Raw genomic sequence first — 22,741 nt, forward strand, 5'->3', positions numbered from 1 at the left:
ACTGTTGCTAGGATTTGGGTTAATAACAGCTGTTTGCCTTCTTAAAAGTGCAACCATATGTGCTTTAAAGAAAAAGAAGAAAGTGATTATCACAGATCTATAACAAATCTACTGTGACTTAAGATGAAACTTTGGATGATGTCCACTTATTTTTCTAGGATTTGTTTAGATGCTTTCAAGAAATACGCAAAAATAATTGCACTAGTACAGAAAATGGGTGTATAAAATAGTTAGAAAGCCGTAATGCAGAAGTGTATGAAACTGCTGTGATTTAGCCCCAGTATCATACTGCATGTACCTCAATTAGATTAAAACTATTCTAGGACAGGTTAGATTAAAACTACTGTCATAACTATGAAGGGAAGGGTAACATCCCTCCTGTGTATAGTACTATAAAATCCCTCCTGGCCAGAGACTCCAAAAGCCTTTTACCTGTAAAGGGTTAAGAAGCTCAGGTAGCCTGGCTGACACCTGACCCAAAGGACCAATAAGGGGACAAGATACTTTCAAATCTTGGTGGGGGGAAGGCTTTGTTTGTGCTCTTTGTTTTGGGGGTTGTTCGCTCTTGGGACTGAGAGGGACCAGACATCAATCCAGGTTCTCCAAATCTTTCTGAACAAGTCTCTCATATTTCCAACTTGTAAGTAAACAGCCAGGCAAGGCGTGTTAGTTTTTATCTTTGTTTTCTCAACTTGTAAATGTACCTTTTTGCTAGAGTGTTTATCTCTGTTTGCTGTAACTTTGAACCTAAGGCTAGAGGGGATTCCATTGGGCTCTTTAAGTTTGATTACCCTGTAAAGTTAGTTTCCATCCTGATTTTACAGAGATGATTTTTACCTTTTTCTTTAATTAAAAAACTTCTTTTTAAGAACCTGATTGATTTTTCCTTGTTTTTAGATCCAAGGGGGTTGGATCTTGATCCACCAGGAGTTGGTGGGAGAAAGGAGGGAGGACGGTTAATTTCTCCTTGTTCTAAGATCCAAGGGGTTTAGATCTGTTTTCACCAGGGAATTGGTGAAGAGTCTCCCAAGGCTACCCAGGGAAGGGAATTAGCACTTTGGGAGTGGTGGCAGCGGACCAGATCTAAGCTGGTAGTTAAGCTTAGAAGTTTTCATGCAGGCCCCCACATTTGTACCCTAAAGTTCAGAGTGGGGAAGCAGCCTTGACAACTGCTTTATATGTACTACATATATACACTCTGAACTCACGCCACTTAAAGCTTTATGCCACTTGATTACATATTCTATATATATAGTATGATGAAAAAACTGTAACTAAATTGAATGAGATAAGGTCTTAAATCTTTATGCAAAAGAAGACGTACAATGAGGTTTCTTGCAGCTGCCAATATGGTGAACATCTTTATAATTCAGCTCTCATGCATGTCATGGCATCCAGAGGAAGCAGCCAGCTAACAGTTGGTTTAGAAGTGCACCCATCTGGAGCATGTGTTGAAGCAGGAAAAAGCTTCATGCTGGTCCTCACCTGATTATTAGTTCATAGACAGCCAACTACTGTGTGTTTAGTGGAGACTAAAAAGCGCGAGTGAAAGAAGTTTCCCAGGAATGCTGGAACCCAATGTGCTTCTTCACTCAGAAAATGCAGCTGCAAATCTGTTTTCAGCCATTTGGAGTCAAACTCTCATAAAAATACTTCCATGATTTAGGAACGATTGAAGCTGAAAGTAAGAAATGATTCTGTTTCAACTCAAACGGTAACTTAAACCTAGTCCTCACACCACTTCTTTTTGCCCACTTCTACTATTAATCAAGGTTTATAATTCAAGTGATGAGTTGTGAACTGTATCACTGCATAACTGTAACACCTGTGGTGGAGGGCTGAAGCCACTGAATGTGCATGATTTAAAGGGACAGGCCCCATTAAACACCATGAGGAGAATTATTTTTAATAATTCATTATTTTTAATCATGCGGGTCAAGTGCCTCCGACTTGATTTTGTGCTATTGCTCTGAGACAGTCTGATTGTGTTGGGGGGGAAGAGATGGGGGAAATGCGAGAGACACAGGAAGATGGGATCCAGAGGAAAGAAGAGAAAGATAAAAGGGAACAGAACTGACATAAGGGAGGAGCTCAAAACAATTACGTGGGAGGTGGGGTGAGAGAATGGAAGATGAAAAGTGGGGAGTGGAAGCAATAACTGGAAAATGAAAGCCAACCCATTTTATGCTTAGCAAACTTTTTTCCCCCTGTATTTCTATCTTGTGGGCATGGTGTGTGTTTAGGTGATCAAGGTACCAAGAATTTTTTGCTAAAGCCACTAGTATACTTACGGTTGATCCTGGTATCTGCGTGAACTTTGTCTCTTAAAACGGCTTTGTAAAAGCATTTTCAGTCTTTCCAAAGTGCAATTAGATTACTGATAAGATATAGCTACATCTGCTAGAATAGTAATATAAGGACTTTGTGCATGCAAGAGTCCACAAGTGAATTCTATGCAGAGCCATACTTCCTTCTTCCACTGTAATAGAAAATAGCATTCCCTGGGTTTTGTACAGTTAGCTTTATGTGCTGTGCTGCACTAAGATTACTTACTACATAGCACTGGATGACATTCTTAAATTTAAATAGGGTGGTGCTTTGATCTATTTTAGGAGGGGGATGGCACTCACACAGCTGGATTGCTACTTGGTGAACTGTATTACTGCAGTGGAGAGGGAAGTAAGACTGTGGAAATTGGTAGGTGAGGCTGTACAGCAGGTCAAAGGGGGCTACATGGCAATCTCCTCATGACATTGCTGCTTCTTCAGATAGGTCCATGGCTCAGAAGCAGTGATGGTCTCTGTTACAAGACTGACCATCCCAAAACACCCATTCAAGACCCAGTACTACAGCACTCTTCCTCAGTTTCCCCACAATGATTTTCAGCCTGCTCCAGCCATAGAGGTAACTTGGCCCTCTGGCCAAGCCACTTCAAAGCATTCATCCCCTTCCAGGGTAACAGAGTCTCTAAGTCCAGTCCAATACACCATCAACACAACAGTGCCTTCAGTCCCACTTGGTTCAGCCTTCAACCACCTTCCTAACAGGCAGGTTCCCAGCAGCAACAGCCCTCTCACCATCGAACAGCCAGCTGCTAGGTTCTGGTCAACGCATGTACCCAGATCAGATCTGCCCTCCTACCAACGGCCTCTGTCAGGCTGCAGTCCTCAGTCAATTTCCAGCTCAAGGTTAGTTTCTTGCCTGACATCAGGAACAGCCTGTCCACTCTCCTCCCATCCAGCCCTTAGCTGCTGGGCTTTCCTCCTTAGTCACTAAGTTCTGATCCAGCCCATGAGCTTCTGCCATTTCAGTAAACATGCCTGCATTACAATGTATGCGATTTTTAACCTCTGCAGTGCCACCAGCCTCAACCATGGGGATTGGGGGAGTGGTGGTCAACAAGGAGAGAGCAGGTGCATAGGAAGGGGATTATGGTTTGGCTGATGGCTGTGGAATTTGATATACACCTCTACCCCGATATAACATGTCCTTGGGAGCCAAAAAATCTTACCGTGTTATAGGTGAAATCGTGTTATATCGAACTTGCTTTGATCCGCCGGAGTGCGCAGCCCCGGCCCCCCCGGAGTACTGCTTTTACTGCGTTATATCCAAATTCGTGTTATATTGGGTCACGTTATATCATGCTAGTTGTCTGCTGGGTTCCAGGAGGTACTCCAATGCTGTCTCTGCCTTGGTGTCTTGTGTGGGGAAGACATCCTGACTTTTGAGGGAAATCTCCTCCTCAGAGTTCTGGTCAGGGCTTGGTTCCAGAGCTCCTTTCCTTGTTGCGGTACTGGAACTTGTCCCAGGAATGACCCCACTCTGTCATTTGCTTCAATAAATCCTTGTATACCTTGGCAATCGAGTGGCTGCTGTTATGGCAGAACTGCACTGTCTCATCTATGCAGATCTCAAGGCAATCCATGATCTCTGCATGGGGTCCATGTGGAAATAGGAGACATGGCTGCTATAATGCTGAGAAGGGTATGCGACTCTGGGAATGTGCACTCATATCTGGGGTGGACCTGACTGTGTGTCAGCATTAAACAGGGAGGTGACATCTGGTCAGTCTGACCCCAGAGCAGCAGAGGACACAGGTAAACAGATGGGTCAATCCAGGTATGAAGCAATGTAGTGTGGGATAGCAGCGGGAGGGCTGCCAGAGGTGGAAAAGTTAATCCAAAATACAGATGCGTCCCAACCAGAAATATATACACTTGGTGTTTTAAAAGGTCTAGTTTCCCCCAATTTAGGAAAATTCTGAGTGAAATTGCTTGGGAGTAAAAATTAGGACAGAAGTGAATGAAAATTGGGAGCTATATAAGAATAGTTTACTAGATGGCCAAAAAGCCCCAATTCTACAATTACAATAGAGGACAACTTTGATTAAAAGGCCGAGCTGCTTCTGAGGGGAAGTGAAGGAAGCAGTTAGAAATTAAAGAACAATATATAACAAAGGGCAGGGGAGGAAGTAGAGAGCAATCAGTATAAATTAGAAATCATGAAGTGTAGAAAATTGATAAGAGTTGGCTGAGGAATTGCAGGAGACTGGAAGTGTGCTAATGTCAGACTAATATTCAAAAATGGCAAGTACGACAACCTGGATGTTATAGCCCAAGATGAGGGTGATCACCAGGCTGTATTAGATCCCAAACCTAATGTTCCCATGGTCCCATGTTCTTTTAAGCTTACTGAGCTAGTCTCCCCAATAGCTCTTGCATGCCCTCTCTCCAGATTCACCCTTGTGGGTACTCAGAATGAGTGTTTCAACCTTCAGGGATTTCATGACAGTTAAAACAAGAGACACGCAGACTTTACAGAAGTACTTCTAAACAATCACAAGCGATATACAGATCTATGGAAAAATATTAAACAGCTGCATGCAAGACTCTACTAAGTTTCATCATCCCTCCTGTGAGTCCTTTGGATCATCTTCATTGTCTTCCAGGGAGAACAAGATTCTTTTACACTTCCTCTCCTCCAGCCCAGTCTTGTCTCCTTGGGTGGCCAATGAAAGAGTACCACCTCAGAACAGAACTTATCCTTTCATAACATTCCCATTCTGTCTGTCAGGGGACTCCTCTGAGCAGCTTCAATTCCCTCATCAAGTGATTTGTTGTTTAGTTCCAGTTCCACCTGAAGTCCAGATTGGGAAACTGCAGCCAGCAGATTGTTCTAGGAAGCTTCCATTGAAATAGAAGATTATCCAGGTTGATGACTCTGCTTTGCTGTCCATTATTAGCCTGCTGCCAGATGCAAGGATTTTTCCTGTCACCTTAGGTGTGTTTTCAGCTCAAGATGAAGTCTGCAGTGCCAAAGGGAAGGCACAGCATAATTTTATAACCAGAATGGTGTTCACAAAACAGAATGGGGTTTGCAGATTGAAATAGACACATACTAATCCATCACACAGGGTAATTATAGGCTGGTTAGCCTGACATCAGTCCTGGGCAAATTAATGGAAAAGCTGATATGAGAATCAGTCCATAAAGAATTAAATGATGGGAATATAATGAATGTAAATGATTTGATTTTAAGGAAAATAGGTCTTGTCAAACAAACCTGATTTCATTTTTTGATAAGATTCCAAGTGACCTCCACACAGTTGTCTTTTACTTATATTTTGTAAGGTGTTTGACTTAGCACTGCATGACATTCTGATTAAAAATCAGCACTATACATTATCAATAGAGCACACATTAAATTGATTAAGAACTAATTTACTGATAGCTCTCAAAAAGTAGTTGTTGTTGGGGAATCATCAAATGAGGGTGTTGCTAGTGTGGTTACCAAGGCATTGGTTCTCTGCCCAAGACTATTCAATATTTTTATCAGTGATTTGGAAGTAAATAAAATCACTGCAGATAAAATGTAGGGATGACACAAAGATTGGGAGAGTGGTACATAATGATGAGGCCATGCCAATCATACTGCGTGATCTGGATAGCTAGGTAAGCTGGGCTGAGTCAAACAAAAATACATTTGAATACAGCCAAATGTAAAATCATACATCTAGGAACAAAGAATGCAGGTCATGGGGAACTGCATCTCCGAAAGCAGTAACCGTGAAAAGGATTTATGGGTCAGAGTGGACAAACAACTCAGCATGAGCTCCCAGTGCTGTGCTGTGGCCAAAAGGTCCAATTCAATCTTTGGGTGTATAAAGAGGGAGTTGTGAGTAGCAGCAGGGAAAAGATTGCCTCTGTATGCAACACTGGTGAGACCAATACCAATTCAATCTTTGGGTGTATAAAGAGGGAGTTGTGAGTAGCAGCAGGTAGAAGATTGCCTCTTTATGCAACACTGGTGAGACCAATACCGGAACACTGTGCAGATTCTGGTGTCTGCAGTTTAAAAAGGATGTTGAAAAATTGGAAAGAGTTCAGAAAATAGCTACAAGAATCATTAAAAGTTTGGTAAACTTATCTCAGTGTGAGAGACTTCAGAAGCTCAATTTATTTAGTTGATTTAAAAAAAATCAAGAGATGATTTATTATGGTGTGTAAATACCTTCCTTGGAAGAATATACTAGGCATTAATCTCTTTAATATACCAAGCTCTTTAATCTCATGGAGAAAGTCACTACAAGAACCAAGGACTGGAAGTTAAAACCAGATAAATTCAAGTTAGAACTATGTCACACATTTTTAACAGTATGAGTGATAAATCATTGAAACAAACTGCCAAGGGAAGTGGTGGATTCTTCATCAGTTGAAGTCTTCAGATCTGGACTGGACCTTTCTGGAAAACATGCTTTAGTCATCATAAAATTCTATCGCCTGTATTATACAGAAGGTCAGACTAGATGATCCAGTGGTCCCTGGTGGCCTTAAAATTGATGCATCTGTGAATTGTGACTGCAGTTATATGCATTGTTGAAGTAAAACAGCTAAGCCGAGTGGAAGTGTTCTCGCTACAAAAAGGAAAGCAATTTAAATTACACAGAATATAAAGTTACATACAGTACATAACAATTGACCCTATTTAATTTTATTTATATAGTAGATTTCAAATATTGGCAGATATGACAAATTTCTATAGTACTATTTAAACTAAAGCATCTAATGAAAATTAATAGGTCCTCTGATACATCCCATATGGAATTTCTCTCTCAAATCACATAGATTAGCAGTGATCTGCCTTTGCCACTCAATCTGCATTTCTCCCATTCAGTAGTACATACAGGGCCAATTCGGGGGTGGAGTTCAGGAGGGCCATTTGGCCTGGGCCTCAAGCTCAAAGGAGGCCTCGAATTTAGACACTTGTTAATTTTTTGGCATTTGATAAGTTTCACAACTTGTTTTTATGCGCATCCCTATCGGACCAAAATGTGACACATTCTCTCAGCTTAGAGCTGCAAATTTAAGCAAATAAGAGATGTGATTTGGTAAAAGACATATTTTTTTTTGTTAACTGATAATAATTTTATCATATTAATAAGTGTAAAATGTTCATAAATATTAATAAAAATGTATCCGTTCTGATAGCACAAGACTAGACCGTGATGAATCCTCTCAGATCAGCTGATTATATAAACAAACCACTACTAGTGGCTGGTGCCGGAACAAGTGCACGTTGAAAGGTAGAGCATTGTTACATTTTAGTGTCTTTATAATTTTATGTCTAGCTGACTAAGGAATTATTTAGCTGTGAGAATTCCTCATTATTATCTTCATATGGTTGTTAAAAGAGGTGACTGGTTGGTTGAGCCCTAGCTTGATAGCTTGGCCATCTTCATAGGCTTTCGTAGTCTATAGGCCCAGATTCAAGGTGAAAATTTGTGAGGACAATCTTGTACAGTGAGTTTCGTGAGGACACACGTTTGAAACTTTTGGACATTATCCCTCTGTCTGTATCCATGTCTGTGTTTACTATATGTATGTCATCCCTTTGTCTTCAGCTCAGCTTGTGCAATTATACCTTTCAAGCTTGAACTTTGATTCAGTGATAAGGATAATAACCTGACTGTTTCATTTTGTGTTCTTAATTTGTATTCCTTCATTTTAAGTCTTATCAGCATTTGTATACCATTCAGCATTTGTGTACATGTTTACAGTAGAAGATTTCAAGGGTTGATAAGCTACCTATTTACAGCAGAATATTTCAAGTGTGGATAGGCTACATATTGATCAGATCGATCACTATGAAGAGGAGATTTGAAAGTGGTGCAAGCAAGAGATGGCAAAAACAAGTGAGTGAAGCAGCAGCTAAGAGCTCAAAGCCAATAACTTAATTTCTCAAACCACTGGAAAACACACCTTACCCAACAAACAATGCTACAGATAATGAAAACTCCGCAACTGCAACAGGTGATATTGCAATGCCAATACCTGAACATGAGGACAGTAGTCAAGAAGGAGATGTGCCAACAGTAACAGATGCAGCAGAAGATCCTGTGTACGATCAAGAAACTCAACAGCAACAGGAAGATGTAGATCTTACACAGCAAGAACAATTCATGAGTACAACAGGTTTGACTGTGACTGACAGTGGAATTATTGACAAAAGCAATGCTGCCTAAACGCAATCTTTTCTTCAAATTAGTTGTTTTGAAATTCCAAGTAACATTCCACGAGATGCTGATAATCATGCTTTCCCTACTCATCTGCTGACAAAAACTCTTCCAAATGTTGAGATCTGCACAAGAGACTGGTTATGCTGGAGTATGGAAAAACAATCTCCATGCTGTGCACCCTGCTTCATTTTGAACAAAAGTGCTGCGAATGCATCAGTTCTCTCTAATCAATCAGGATGGAGCATCAACAGAGGTTGGAGGAAGTTGAAATACTGAATACCATCACATGAGAGTTCAACGTCACACAAAGAAAACTATGTTGCATGGAAATCAGCCAGTAGGGCAGCATCAGCTGAAAGTTCAGTTGAGAATTTACTCTTCTTGACTGAACTCTCTACAGAAACTAACAACTGGAAAAAACTTCCTGAGTGCATCCTGAATGTCATCCTTTTTCTTTCTGAGCGGGGATTGGCTTTCTTTGGTTCCAGTCAACGTATTGGTGATCATGCACGTGGAAACTTTCTAGGCATACTTGAGCTCCTCAGTAAATATGACCCACATTTTATCAGAGCATGTTAAATGTGTTTGAGAATCGCAAGAGAGTCAAAAGCACATGCAAGTCCATTGTCTCTCCACACGCATACAAAACGAGTTTATTGAGCTATGTGGGTTATACGTACAAACAACAATTCTTAATGAGATTCGAAATGCCAAGTATTTTTCAATCATTGTTGATGCCACTCCAGATTGTTCTCACAAGGAACAGGCTACTATGCTTATTCAATATGTTAAGATTGTAGACAGCTCAAAATTTTCAATTGAAGAAAGGGTTATTTTGTTTTATAATTTCACAAGAAAAACTAGAAAAGAAATTGCTGCTAGAGTACTAGCAATTCTAGAAGGTTTTAAGTTAGATTTTCAAGTCTGCATTGGTCAAGCCTATGACAATGGATCTAATATGGCTGGAAAGTACATAGGTGTACAGGCAGTTCTGCTTGAGCATAATTCAAACTGTATTTTCTCCAGCTGTGGAAACCACACACTGAACCTTGTAGAAGTTGACCGTGCTGAATCATGCAAGGAAGCAATTACTTACTTTGGAACTGTTCAGCAAATGTACAATCTCTTCAGTAGCAGTCCACAAAGGTGGGAAATTCTGAAGCAATATCTTCCTGTTTCACTGTATGGGATGTCCAAAACTAGATGGTCTGCATGGATTGATGGTGTTCAACCAGTTGCGCAGCATTTGAATTCAGTGAGAATGGCTTTAAATGAGCTTGAATCTCTCAATCTCACTGCACAGGCTCAAACTGAATTTCAGTCTATTCAGAAGCACGTGTCCAAATTTCAATGCATTCTGATGTTATCTTTGTGGATGAAGCTACTTACAATGATCCACCAAATTTATCTGGTAGTTGAAGCACGCAATGCTACACTTGATGTTGAGAGGGATAACATTGAAAGTCTTAGCAATGACATTCAACAGATTCTTGAACAATGGGATGCCAAATTAGTAGCACAGAATATTGGCATTTCATCTGAGTTCTCCATCAATCGCAACTTACCTACTGAATCCAATGCCGAGCAGCATTATAGAGTCAATGTCTTCCTTGTCATCATTGACTCTATTCAATCAGGTCTTACACGTCAATTTGAGTCACTGCGACTAATTTGTACCCTTTTTGGATTTCTTTGGCTGAATAATGAAGATCTACTTCCTGCAGCTGAACAATTTCAGCAACTGTACAACAAAGAAATGTCAAAAGATCTCAGTGACAAGGTCATCTTCCTCAAACGGATATATTCCACAAACTTTAAATTGGATTGCAAGCCAAAGGAATAGCTTCAAGAAATACTCAAACTTGGACTCTCTGGGGTGTTTCCTAATATCACAATTGCATTGCGCATTTTTGTCAGTTTGCCTGCATCAGTGGCTTCAGGTGAACGCAGCCTCAACGTGTTGAAGCAGGTAAAGAGCTATCACCGTTCAACTATAAAAACAACGAGGAGTCCAGTGGCACTGTAAAGACTAACAGATTTATTTGGGCATAAGCTTTCATGGATAAAAAGCCCATTTCTTCAGATGCAAGAAGTGGGTTTTTTACCCACGAAAGCTTATCCTCAAATAAATCTGTTAGTCTTTAAGGTGCCACTGGACACCTCATTGTTTTTGTGGATACAGACCAACACGGCTACCCCTCTGATACGTTCAACTATGGAACAAGAGTGTTTGAATGGGCTCGCCATGCTTAATATCAACTGTAACATTGCACGAAAGTGAGATTTTTCTTCAATAATTAGTGCATTTGCACAGAAAAAAGCTAGAAAAGCATTTGTTAAATAAAAAAAATTCAAATTGTCTCACTCGGTTTTTTGTTGCCTTATTTTGTTTTCATGTGTCCTCATTTTTTATTTTTATTGTGGCTAGGGTCCTCAAAAGTTGGAAGTGGCCCAGGCCTCTCTGGATCTCTGAGAGGGCCTAAGTACATAGCTCTTGTACTGATCAGAGTTTTCTCATAGAAGTTCAGAACTGCTGTGTTTGCAAGTTCATTTGTGATACTGTAAAATTTAAATTCCTTATAAATAATTTATAATATATTCATGACAACACGACATCGGTCACTTCAGGATGCATGAAACGGATGAGGAAATAGTTCAGATTTAGATTATTACAGTCTTTAGGAATTTCCCTAGTGTATTAATATATAACCTGACACCATCAGATTGGATGCAGTTATGCAACCTTGATTTACACAGCACATCCGTATATACTGGTACTTCCCATAAAATATACAAACTCTTCTGTGTAAATAAGCAATTGTATAAATAGCGCTGCTGTGCCATCATTTTCATAACAAACAATTGTGGGGAACGGGACAATGAGGGTGTTTAAGAGCTTGGTTCTTTTATTTCTAGTACCTGCGGTGAGAGGTTCTATGGTACAGCTGAAAAATGGTGGCTATGAGGATATTGTTATTGCAATTAACCCTGAGTTACCAGAAGATCACAATATCATTAGAAACATACAGGTAAGAACATTTGTATATTTGTCATTCAATGATATTCAGACTGTCAGGTTATTTCTACCTCTAGATTAGCAGTAATCTTAAAAGACCAGTTGCAGCTCCCATTAATGTCAAGGGGTTTTTTAATTTATTTTTCATTTTTGTGGGAGCTAGATCAATTCTATGGTTACTAAATTGGTTCTTACCTTGAATTTTTATTCAAGTGCTGCTGTTAATGAAATTAGTGTACTCATCTCCTGAAGGAATATTATGGCTCAGGGTCAGGCTGATTCTATGTATCACCTCCGTCTTAATTACTTCTTTCCAAAACATGAGTACCTTAGACTAGAGAATCTCCAGAACATGGATATTTAATTGCCAATTACTGCACCTCCATTACAATGTTTGCCATTTGCTTTTATCCCTCCTTTCCTCCAGTCCTTGCAGATATTCACTGTGTTCTTAAAAACCCTTGGTGTGCGTATATGTATGTGTGTGTGTGTGTATAGATAGATAGATAGATAGTGATATTTCTGTTTTTAGTTATTCTTTAAGTTCTCAGTATCACAGTGTAGATCTTTGCTCCATGTTCACATGACTTCGTCACTGAGCATTCAGTTGCTGTAAAGAGAACAATAAACTGAGGCGAGCATAGCCATTAACTAGTGACCCCCAAATTACTCAGGAGAGGTGGGGAAGGAGCAAAGAGGAGGGGAACAGGAAAATAGTGACAAAGTAGTGTCCACTGTAGAGGCAGGAAGAAAGTAGAATCTAATAGAAGTGGAGCAGAGAAATGAGGAATCCCAGGGATAAGAAAAAGGAAACCACAGTTTATTACTTACTATTTATCATTTTATTTGATTTATCAAGCACCACAGTACACTTAGGCCTTGGCTACACTTACCCGCAAGTTCGACGGCTGGAAATCGAACTTCTGGGTTCGACTTATCGTGTCTAGTCTGGACGCGATAAGTCGAACCCGGAAGTGCTCGCCGTCGACTGCGGTACTCCAGCTCGCCGAGAGGAGTACCGCGGAGTCGACGGGGGAGCCTGCCTGCCGAGTGTGGACCAAGGTAAGTTCAAACTAATTCGAACTAAGGTACTTCGAACTTCAGCTACGTTATTCACGTAGCTGAAGTTGCGTACCTTAGTTCGAATTAGGGGGGTAGTGTAGACCAAGCCTCACAGATTAATGAAAAGGACTGGTCCAGGACTGAACCGTCCTTCACCCCAAGCCCATGTAACTTTTCTGAGGACATGTCATGTTTGGAAGGATCTCTTTCAGGTTTTATTTTAAGGGACAGATTTTGGTTTTTATCATGAGCCCGGAGGAAGGGGAGGTGTATATTTGTACTGTCCTAGGAGCAATCCAGAGTCTTTCACAGTTGGTCTCTCCTTGCTCCATGAGGGAAATAATCTGTCCCAACCCTTCCCTTGGTCAAGGTTGGTTTCTTTCTATGCCGTCACATACTTAGTGTTACTTTATGTACCCTTGTTTCCTGGCAAGGCTAAACTACTCATTGCCTCTACCATTCAATTTTTAATTAATAAATCTTTTCTTTTCTTTCCCTACCAGGCCATGGTCAAAGAGGCTTCTACTTACTTGTTCAATGCTACAAAACAGAGATTTTTTTTCAAGGCTGTAAAAATTCTAATTCCTCTGCATTGGCTGCCAAAACCTGAGTATTTAAGTGTGAAAACAGAGTCATATGATAAGGTAAGACATAGAGCACCCTTACAAATCAAAAGTATTTGTTGTGTTCATATGCTTAACACATAGGGTCTTGTCTACAAGGTGGAGCAATGCACACTGTGGAGGTATGATTTCTAAAACACACTAACGTGTTGCTCATTAATTGGTCCTTGTTGACCCTGCTGGTGTGTACTAAATATTCCCTTATGCACTTTAACATAGTGCTGCACTTTAGAAATCCCCCCACCCCGTAGTGCGTGTTACCCCACTGTGTAGACAAGCCTTAAGTTTTTCCAATAACGAGGGAATATAAATTGCCCTTTTTAGAATTTGTATTGCCCTCTAGTGCCCAGTCCTGCAGTCCTTACCCAGGGAAACAATCAATGGGGGTGTTCCGTGAGTAAAAGCTGCAGGATGATCCCATTCAACAGAATCATCTGCCACTCTCCATTTCCTGCTGCTCTTTAAACAAGGGCTATTTTATTTTCAGGCAGATGTTATCGTGGCTAATCCTTACTTGAAGCACGGAGATGATCCCTACACACTGCAATATGGAGGATGTGGGGAAAAGGGACGATACATTCATTTCACTCCCAACTTCCTGTTAAATGACACTTTCCATAACATCTATGGATCACGAGGTAGCACAATCTATTAATTTTCTGCTTTTGTTGTTATAAATATGCAATGGCCACGATTTTCAAAGTGACTAGTGATTTGGGATGCGTCAGTTTTTGGTTGACCAACCTGCGAAACTTTAAAAGAGCCTGTTTTTTTCACAAAGTATTGAACATCAGGCTCCCTGGATGAGTCTTAAGTTGAACACTCAGAAATGAGGTCACCTAAAATGACCAGTCTCTTGAAAATTCTGGCTAATATTTTTACAGTAAATGAGGGTTGATTTTCCTCTTAAATCATTGCTTTGACTTGGAGATAATCTATATCCTAACATTATAGTGCAGTAAACTAATCTGAGAGTTGCAGTGGGTGTAACCTGGTGAACATGCAGGTAAAATCAATCCCAGAGGATTCTAGAATAGACCAAACTCTCATGAGTGGATACTGCTCTGAGGACGTGAAGGTTTTTATTGGAACTTCTGAAAGTCACATTTGCCCAACTAACCTTCTTGTAAGTGTACATTCAGAAGGAATTAACAATATTCCCATTTTGATTTCATCAGCACATTTTTTGACTGCATGGGCATTGCCTATGCAAGGCCATTAATAAGCAAATAAAAAAGCCCCAATAGAGACCTCTCAGTTTTATGCAGTGTAACCTGCTGTCATTAACAATGACTTTCTCCTATGCCCATTTAACCAATATACTGTCCAATTTATTTATCTCTGTATACACAAGTTAGAATCAATCATTTATGTGTTTCTTTTAAAATAGAGCTATGTCAAAACCAGTCCCTCAAATCTGAACCCTGGTAAATGTGCAAGGTTATTTGGATTCAAATCCAAGACGAACCTGTATTAGCTTGGATCAAAAATTTAGAGGTTTGTTGGCCTAAAATGGTGGAAATCTCACAAGAACAGTCTTTCTCATCAGATTTCTGGCAGTTTGGGACAAAAATCTCCTTAGAATAATTCATTGGATTCCAGTTAAGTCAAATACAAACCCAAATTCTAGCTGGGTGAAGCATTGAACTCAAACCTTGAATTCTGGCTTAAACTTAATCTGATCTGAGCTCTGCTTCCTTGGCCCATCTTTAGTTGAAAGCTTTAGTTAGACAACATGATATACATTCTCCATGTCAATGGCTTTACCAACACCTCCAAGAAAGGGGTTAGATTGTCTTGGTGAGATAGTTTGGTTTTCTGCAAAAGTATTCTGGTTGTCTAACCTTTTATACTTTATCCGCCTTCAACTATCTACGTAATCCTTAGTTTTATCCTGAACTGAAGTTAAACTAACTTCTCTATGGTTTTCTAATATACACTTTTTCCTTTGTGTTATATAAGAGCCAAGAATTATGATTTTAAAAGAAATGGGTAATATGAGAAACCTTGCTTGATACCAGGAATAGGCACAAGCTACTGTATGGAAACAGATCTTTACTTTAGGTCTGTTAATATTCTGGGAGGGTTAATCTGAACACAGTGATCTATTTGGGTTTCAAGCCGGAGTCCTGTGTGTGTCAAGCAGAGACAATTATAAGACTGGGGCTAAATTTGTTTAAATGATCTATGGAAATATAAAGTAAACTTTAAAGTGTTGTATTTAGAATTCACATTTGCTCCTGCTCTTCCACAGCTAAAGTTTTTGTCCATGAATGGGCCCATCTTCGTTGGGGAGTATTTGATGAATATAATAACGATGCACCTTTCTATGTGTCTGTAAACTCTGGAAATGCAAATGTTGAAGCAACTAGGTACCAGTGTTATTATTATATTTTGTCTTCGGCTGATGAAATTTTAAATATCTCAGTGATACTTGGCACATACTTGATATCTGTGTTCAGTCTGTACTTTGAGCCCTATGTGAAGAGTCTTGTTGAGTTGTTGTTCATAGGATTAAAAAAGAAGCTGTAGGACAATGTTTAACTAACAATATTGCTGCCCAGAGATAAGTCTCATTGAATTATCACTATCGTTTTGTAATGCATCACATTTTTACCACGAAATGAGCTTTTAATTTAGGTGCAATTACAGATTTGAGTTATCGTTCTCTATGTTTTGATTTACCCTGGCTTTATCAAATAGCAGTTAGCACATAGTAAATAAGAATGTTTTCTCAAGTTCCTCTTGGGGGGGATCCATAAAGTTCCAAAACATTCTTACTAGTTCATGTTTAGTGTTATTTAAATATTAAAAAGGGATATGGTCAAAGTACACACCCCATTATTATCCTGTTTTAGTGCTATTACTATCTTATGATAATGTTCTCTAGATTCTGCATATTTAAGTGGGTTTTTTTAATGTACAACTCTGTCAATGAGAAACAAAAAACAGAGTGAGACTGGATATCTCAACGGGTTCAAAATGGGATACAGAACTTTTCATCTCTCAGGCACTGATCTGAACTGGAACCCGTTTGGTAGTGCCTAAAATTTATTACCATCTGCCAGTCAGTTGTTGACCAATGTGAAATAATTGCTGTTTTCAGTCCAATTCCTAATGGACAAGTATCAATATCACCAAACTTCTTTACTGCAATTGGCACTCTAATTGGCAATCACCACTGATGGAGACTGTGACAGGGCTCCCTGCTCCACCCTTTCAAACACTGCAAACCAGGTTTATAAGCATGAGTGTGTTATTTATTAGGTCCTCTCCACCAGTTCATCAGAACAGCCTTGGGCAGCAACGTACGAGTGTACATAAACTTCCCCATAGCCCACTCTCTGGGGTGGCAGAGGGAAATATCTCCTCATCATGTGCCCCTGTATCTCCTGGCATCCTCCCTCTTGCACTTCCTTCCTGCCTCTTAACTGCTCCCAGCTGATGGGTTGATTGCTCTCATTAGCACATCAGGCCTAATTAAGCCATTGAGCCCCTGTTTCCCAGTTAAATCCACTCCAGGGGGAATAGCTGGTACCTTGGTGATCAGAGTGTTGGATCAGCTCTAGCCCTAGAACTCTGTTCCAGAGGCAGTGATTGAACGGGCATGGAGAGTGTAGTACCAGTTCACTTCAGGAGAGGGTCCTTCATGTCTAGATAGAAGCATATCGATGGAATAGTGGAAGCACTTGCACTGTTATTCTTCACATAGATGGTGTTTCACACACAACCTATAAATAATTTCTTGAGGATGCCTCTGGGAAAAAAAGACTACCAGTATTTTATTATTGTAACCACTTATAAATTAGATTGTAAAGTCTTTGGAGCAGAGATGGTGTCTAACATGGGTGGCGGGTATCAAAGGCAGGGGAAGGCTAAGCCTACCCAGACTGTCTGCGTGGCCCCAGCCACACTCCTCCCCTAGACCCCCTCCTGCTTCCGGCTGCGCTCTGCTGTGGCTTTTCCTTCTCATGTGGCCGGGGCCCAGGGCCAGTGGTGCCAGAACCAGTTAGGACCCAGGGGCCATAGCCCTCCCACTTTTTGAAAGTGGACAGGCCTGGCCAGACCCCACCCCTTCTCCTCCTCTTCCCCCCTCAAGCCCCAGCCCCTGGCCAGGTCAGCATGGAGTCCAGCTGAGAAGCCCGGGCAGCTGTGGGGAGCCGTGGCAGACCCTCCATCTGCCCAGGGTGTGAGCGGGGGCTGAAAAGGGCTGAGAGCAGCCCCCGGCCTGTGCCCCCGCTGCCCGGCTGCCCAGGGCAGGAGGAGGGTCTGTGACTCTGCACCAGCTCTCTACAGCTTCCTGCACAGCTCACCCCGACCCGGCTCCAGCCGGGGCGTGCCTCAGAGTTGCAGCCTGGCCAGGGTAAGAGCCACGGACCCTCCACCTGCCCACAGCTGCCCACCCGGCTCTTATAATGGCCAGGCTGCAGCTCTGAAGCCCCACACCCTGGCCAGAGCTGGGTTGGGGAGAGCTACGAGGGCAGCTGTGGGGAGACTGGGCCCCTCCACCTACCCTGGGCAGGGGGCCTGTGACACAAGCAGGGGCTGATTCTACCTCCACCTTGGGTGGGAGCCTCCAGACCTCCCACTCTTGGGAGGGCTCCAGGGCCCTTGCCCCAGGCTGGGCCTTGTGGGGGCCGGCCTGCAGCCAGGGACTCCGGGCGGCTGGAGCCGGTGCTTGTGCCACCCACCAACCTGTGCTCTGGTGGGGGTGGGGCGTGTTGACTGCCCACCACGCTGGGGGCCGCGCTCAGCTCCCTGCCTGCCTGCCACTTTGGGGCTGAGGGCTGTGCTGTGCTACCCACCCACTCGGCACTCCAGGAATCGGGGGGAGTCCTCTGGGCTCCAGCGGGGGAAGGTGGGCAGGAGGGGCAGGGCCCCAGGCAGAAGTGATGGGGCGGTCGGGGGGCTAGCCTCCCCAAGTCCGTGGTTCACCCACTGCCCATGGTGTCTAACTAATGCCAATCATGTTTGGAGGTTTTGGGCCTACCATGATTCAAATAATAAATAACAGATTATTATTTGTTGGTTATATGTGGCTTGTTAGCTAAGCCTCTTCCTATCTCACCTTCCTTCAGATGTTCGGCTGATGTCACTGGTAAATATATAGTCCCAAGCTGCATGGGAAACAGCTGCATGACAAGAGAATGCAAATATGATCAACAGACAAAGCTGTATGAAGCTGGATGTAAATTTGTACCAGAAAAAACACAAAATGTCCCAGCATCTATAATGTACATGCAGAGCCTCCCTTCTGTAAGTATTGTTACTGCTTTTTGACCCAATTGGATAGCCGATATTCGGGGTCTTGTAGATTGTTTCCATTAGGAGAAACTGATATGGAGTAAAGTATTTCTTTGATGCAATCCTGTTTGTTTACAAAGCATATACACAAAGTCCTGTTACTCTGAAGACAGCAGGAATCAAACACCAGGAGGTACTTTCTTTGTTCACAGTTCCAAGCCTCTTTCCACCCATTACTCTGCCCAAAAAACTTCCCCTCTGCTTTCCGAGCAACATTTCCAGTCCTCCCTCCCCATATCCAACATTTGCTGAAGTATCGTGAGATGGATCCACAGGCTTTCATTAACCTTGTCATTGTCAGGCCTATTTGCCTCATCAACCACCCACCCACGCACCCACAAAGGATCTTACTTAGGGCACTGCTTTGCCCTGCAGCTCCCCTCTACTGAGAGAAAAAGTCTGCATGTCAGTGAGCAACCCAGTCCTATGCCAGATACAGATGGAGAAGGTCTGGAGAGAGCGGTATCACCATGAGTTGGGGGTTGATGTCCTTCATGGCATGGAATCATCGTAGAGATGCATGATCCATGACCAGGGTGAATTAATTGCCAAGAAGGTAATATTGGAGTGCCTCCATGGCCCATATCACAGCTAAGTCCTCTTTTTCTGTAATGGAGTAGGCCTCTCTTGGGAACAATTTGTAACTCAGAATGGGATGTTCCTCACTATCAACCACTTGGGAGAAGACAGTCCCCATCTAGCTTCAGAAGCATCAGTGTGGAGGAGGATTTTCTTGGTGAAGTCCAGGCTGTATAAAATGAGCTCCCTACAGAGGTGAGCCATTTGTGACTGAAAGACCTTCTCACAGGTTTCCGTCCAACGGATCTTTCTCGGGCTAATGTTCTTGAGCAGATTGTTGATAAAGGGCACAATAGATGAGAACCCTGCTACAAACTGGTAGTAGTATCCTGCCAGCCACTGCCCATGACCTGCTGTGGACACAGACCATGAGAAGTCCCACCTTCAGGGGTCTCTGTAGCTGCCATGACTTCTCCCTGCTCCGATCTCAGCTTGATTGCGCCTTCACCTTCTGACTCGTACCCCAAAATGTGACTCGGACCATCAGGCTCGGGGTGCCTTTGTTCAATCCCGCATCCATTTCTTTTGGGAGATGGATTGCAGCTGGAAGCATGTCACCTGCCTTTTGGCAGAGGATAGCACCCTCCTCACAGATCTGGTGGAGATGGATGTGCGGGCCAAGACCTTCTATGCCAGCCTCTTCCTGGTCTGACCGACAGAGATGCCTGCAGGGTGCTCTGGGAAGGAGTCCTGACAGTCAGCGCCGGTGACCAGGACCGGCTGGAGCTGCCTCTCACTCTGACCAAGTTCTCAGAAGCCCTCCATCAGATGCCCACTAATAAATCTCCAGGCATGGACGGGCTGACCATGGAGTTCTACTGGGACGTCCTCAGTCCGGACCTTGCCATCATCTGGGCTGAGTCCTTAGGAAGAGGGGTGCCTCTCCTGTTGCACAGGCAAGCTGTACTCACCTTGCTACCAAAGAAGGGGGACCTCCGTGACCTTCAGAATTGGCCTCCCGTCTCTCAGCATGGACTACAAGGTCACAGTGAAGGCCATCTTGCTGTGCCTGGGCTCCGTGCTGGCAGATATGGTCCACCCTGACCAGACCTACACCATCCTGGGCCATCCTATCTTCGACAATCTTTATCTGGTCTGGGACCTCCTCGAGCACGGGTGTAGGGATGGTCTGTCGTTCGCCCACCTGTCCCTTGACCAGGAGAAGGCATTTGACAGGGTGAAACACGGTTATCTCCAGGGCACTCTGCGGGCATTTGGCTTCAGGCTCCAGTTTGTGGGTTTTCTCCAGGTCCTGTATGCCTCTGTGGAGTGCTTGGTCAGGTTCAACTGGACTCTGACCGAACCTGTCAGCCTCGGGCGAGGGATGTGTCAAGGATGTCCACTGTCAGGCCAGCTGTACACTCTGGCCATTGAGCCCTTTCTCCGTCTCTTCTGTAGGAGGTTAACAGGATGGGTGCTCCGTGAGCCAGAGTTGCGAGTGCTCCTGTCAGTGTATGCTGATGACATACTCCTCATGGTCCAGGACCCGGGTGACCTGTCGCAGGTTGGAGGCCTGCCAGGCTATCTATTCGGTGGCCTCCTCCACTGCAGTCAACTGGGTCAAGAGCTCTGGCCTGGTGGTCAGGGATGGATGGTAGCGAGTTCCCTCACACCTGTGCTTCAGGTCATTTGGTGGAGTGTGGGGCCGCTGCTCTATGTGGGCATTTACCTTGCTGCCACCCATCTCTCTCCGCTGGAGAACTAGTAATATTTGAAGGGCAGGCTGGCTGAGCGGCTGAGGAGGTGGACAGGACTGCTCCAGTGCCTTTCCCTGTGGGGGAGGGCACTGGTGCTCAACCAGCCGGTACTGTCCAGGTTCTGGCACCGGCTCAACACCCTGAGCCCGGCCTGGGATATCCTGGCCTGGCTCCAGAGGTTAGATCTTTTGGCCAGGATTGCTCTGTGTCTCTGGAAGGTGGTTTGAGTCTTCCCCTGGAGGAGGAAGGACAGAGCCCATTCTGCCTTTGCAGTCAGGTTCATCTCCTCTGCCTCCAGGCCCTGCAGAGACTCCTTTATGGTGCAGGTAGTTGAGCATGGCGCACGTTGATGCACGCCTTCCTTCACCACATCTGAGGGCTCCAATATGACTGGCAGCTCTTTTATCTCCGATTGGTCTTCTGCAAGACTTCTACCAGGATCTCCTCCAGACCTGAAAGCTAGTTTTGGTGACCAGGTCTGTGGCGGCCAACAGCAGATCTCATCACAGAGGCTCTGCTACACAACCTCCAACTTGGTTTGCAGGTGGCAGAGTCCCACTTGGTACACCAGAGCTTGGTCCTGGCAGGAACGACCAGAATTGAAGACCTTTTGGACTATGACCGGGGATTGGGTGGATCCCCTGGCACTTCGCCAGCGCAAGGGGCTCTCCATCCCTCATACTTCCCAGTGTGTACTCTAGGAGGTGCGGGCAGCCTTATTACCCGCCTCTCAGTTTTTCCTTGAGCAGATCCTGCAGGAGGGTGCTCCCCGCCCGCCCCTCACCCCAGGCCCTCCAGACCTTGTTATTGGCCCCCTGCTCTGCGAGCTTCCCCACCCACCCCGCACCACCAGCACAAGTCCTGTAGTTTCTGTGCCACCATCCAGGACCAGGCCCCCAGGGATATCCAATCAGTTTAAAATGGCCACCTTGCCACAGACTTAAACCTTGCCATCGGAGGCATAATCCCATGCTATCGCTGGGTCTAGCCCACAGTAGGCAGCCTGTGGTTCTGTCCTAGTTAAGTAGGTGACGGGTAAGACTGCTCAGTGCTCCGGCGGCCACAGTGCTGCCACCCATTGAAAAATTTCAAGAAAAGTCACTGGATCATCTTCAGGCCCCATCTTCATGAATCTAACCAGCACGAGGGCCAAGGCCAGGTCCGTGTCCACCAGACCCATGGTGGAAGCCTGGCCACTGTGGGAGGCTGCAGTCAGGTCACACCCTGTTGCACCAGCCTTTGTCGCTGTTGCTGCTGAGCAGCTAAGTCTCAAGTCAGTTGCTGCTGCTGAGTGGCCATTTGCTGTAGGAGCCACTGTTGCTGTTGGTGTTGCTGGGTGTTCTGCTCCGCCATTGATTTCAGTAGTTGCTCCATGTCCATACTTCTGGGGAGTCTCTTCCTTATGTGTGTTGATTTTTTTTAAATGTCCTGACCTCCTCCCTTCCCCTGGTGCTAGGTCTGTGCTTGCATCCTCCCCCAAGCTTGTTCTGCATGGGTCCATAGGTTCTCATTAACCCTTTCATTGCCAGTGTGGGGCCTATCTGTCCCATCACAGGTGTATGGAAATACCCTGACATTGTGGAAACTTTTGCTCCCGTTTGGGTCAGATAACAAAGTTACCCAGCTGGGGCATTTTCTGTTACAACACTGAGAAGGTTTATTCCTTTGTGACAGTCTAATCCTGTGATGTGCTAAGCTCCCACTAACATGTATGGATATTGAGTGTGCTCAGCAACCTGCTAGAGACACTCCGCACCTTACTTCTGGAGCTTTGAAAATATTCTATGGGCTAACTTCTGCCCTCCGTGGAGTAGCAAGGGGGACAGACACAGTGAGCTGTTCATCCTCTTTAAAAGTATTCCTGCCAGCCAGGAAGATCAGAGGGTTTTTGTTTTGAAAACTTTTCCCCTTCTGCATGATTTTCCCCTGGCAGAGTATGTTGTGT

At 43.7% G+C, this 22,741-nt stretch overlaps 1 protein-coding gene and 1 long non-coding RNA gene across 4 annotated transcripts in view; one reads left to right on the plus strand and one right to left on the minus strand.

Annotated features, from left to right (window-relative positions):
* The first annotated feature begins 396 nt into the window (after positions 1-396).
* The window catches only part of LOC101947008 (calcium-activated chloride channel regulator 1-like), a 42,312-nt gene continuing 19,967 nt past the window's right edge, over positions 397-22,741 (plus strand). The window contains exons 1-6 of one of the 2 annotated variants that reach the window (XM_065554185.1): positions 397-640; positions 11,432-11,544; positions 13,097-13,237; positions 13,704-13,854; positions 15,471-15,588; positions 18,295-18,472. In XM_065554185.1, coding sequence (XP_065410257.1) covers positions 11,452-11,544; positions 13,097-13,237; positions 13,704-13,854; positions 15,471-15,588; positions 18,295-18,472 — 681 coding nt within the window. In that variant the 5' untranslated portion in view covers positions 397-640; positions 11,432-11,451. Of the gene's footprint in view, positions 641-11,372; positions 11,545-13,096; positions 13,238-13,703; positions 13,855-15,470; positions 15,589-18,294; positions 18,473-22,741 lie in introns of those variants that run through there. The other variant, XM_065554184.1, reaches the window with a different exon arrangement.
* LOC135973010 (uncharacterized) overlaps positions 6,549-22,741 on the minus strand; it is a 48,321-nt gene continuing 32,128 nt past the window's right edge. The window contains exon 4 of one of the 2 annotated variants that reach the window (XR_010589685.1): positions 6,549-6,913. This is a non-coding gene — a long non-coding RNA (uncharacterized LOC135973010). Of the gene's footprint in view, positions 6,914-18,284; positions 18,349-22,741 lie in introns of those variants that run through there. The other variant, XR_010589686.1, reaches the window with a different exon arrangement.

Source organism: Chrysemys picta, chromosome 8 (assembly GCF_011386835.1).
Source record: "Chrysemys picta bellii isolate R12L10 chromosome 8, ASM1138683v2, whole genome shotgun sequence".
Taxonomy (NCBI): domain Eukaryota; kingdom Metazoa; phylum Chordata; order Testudines; family Emydidae; genus Chrysemys; species Chrysemys picta.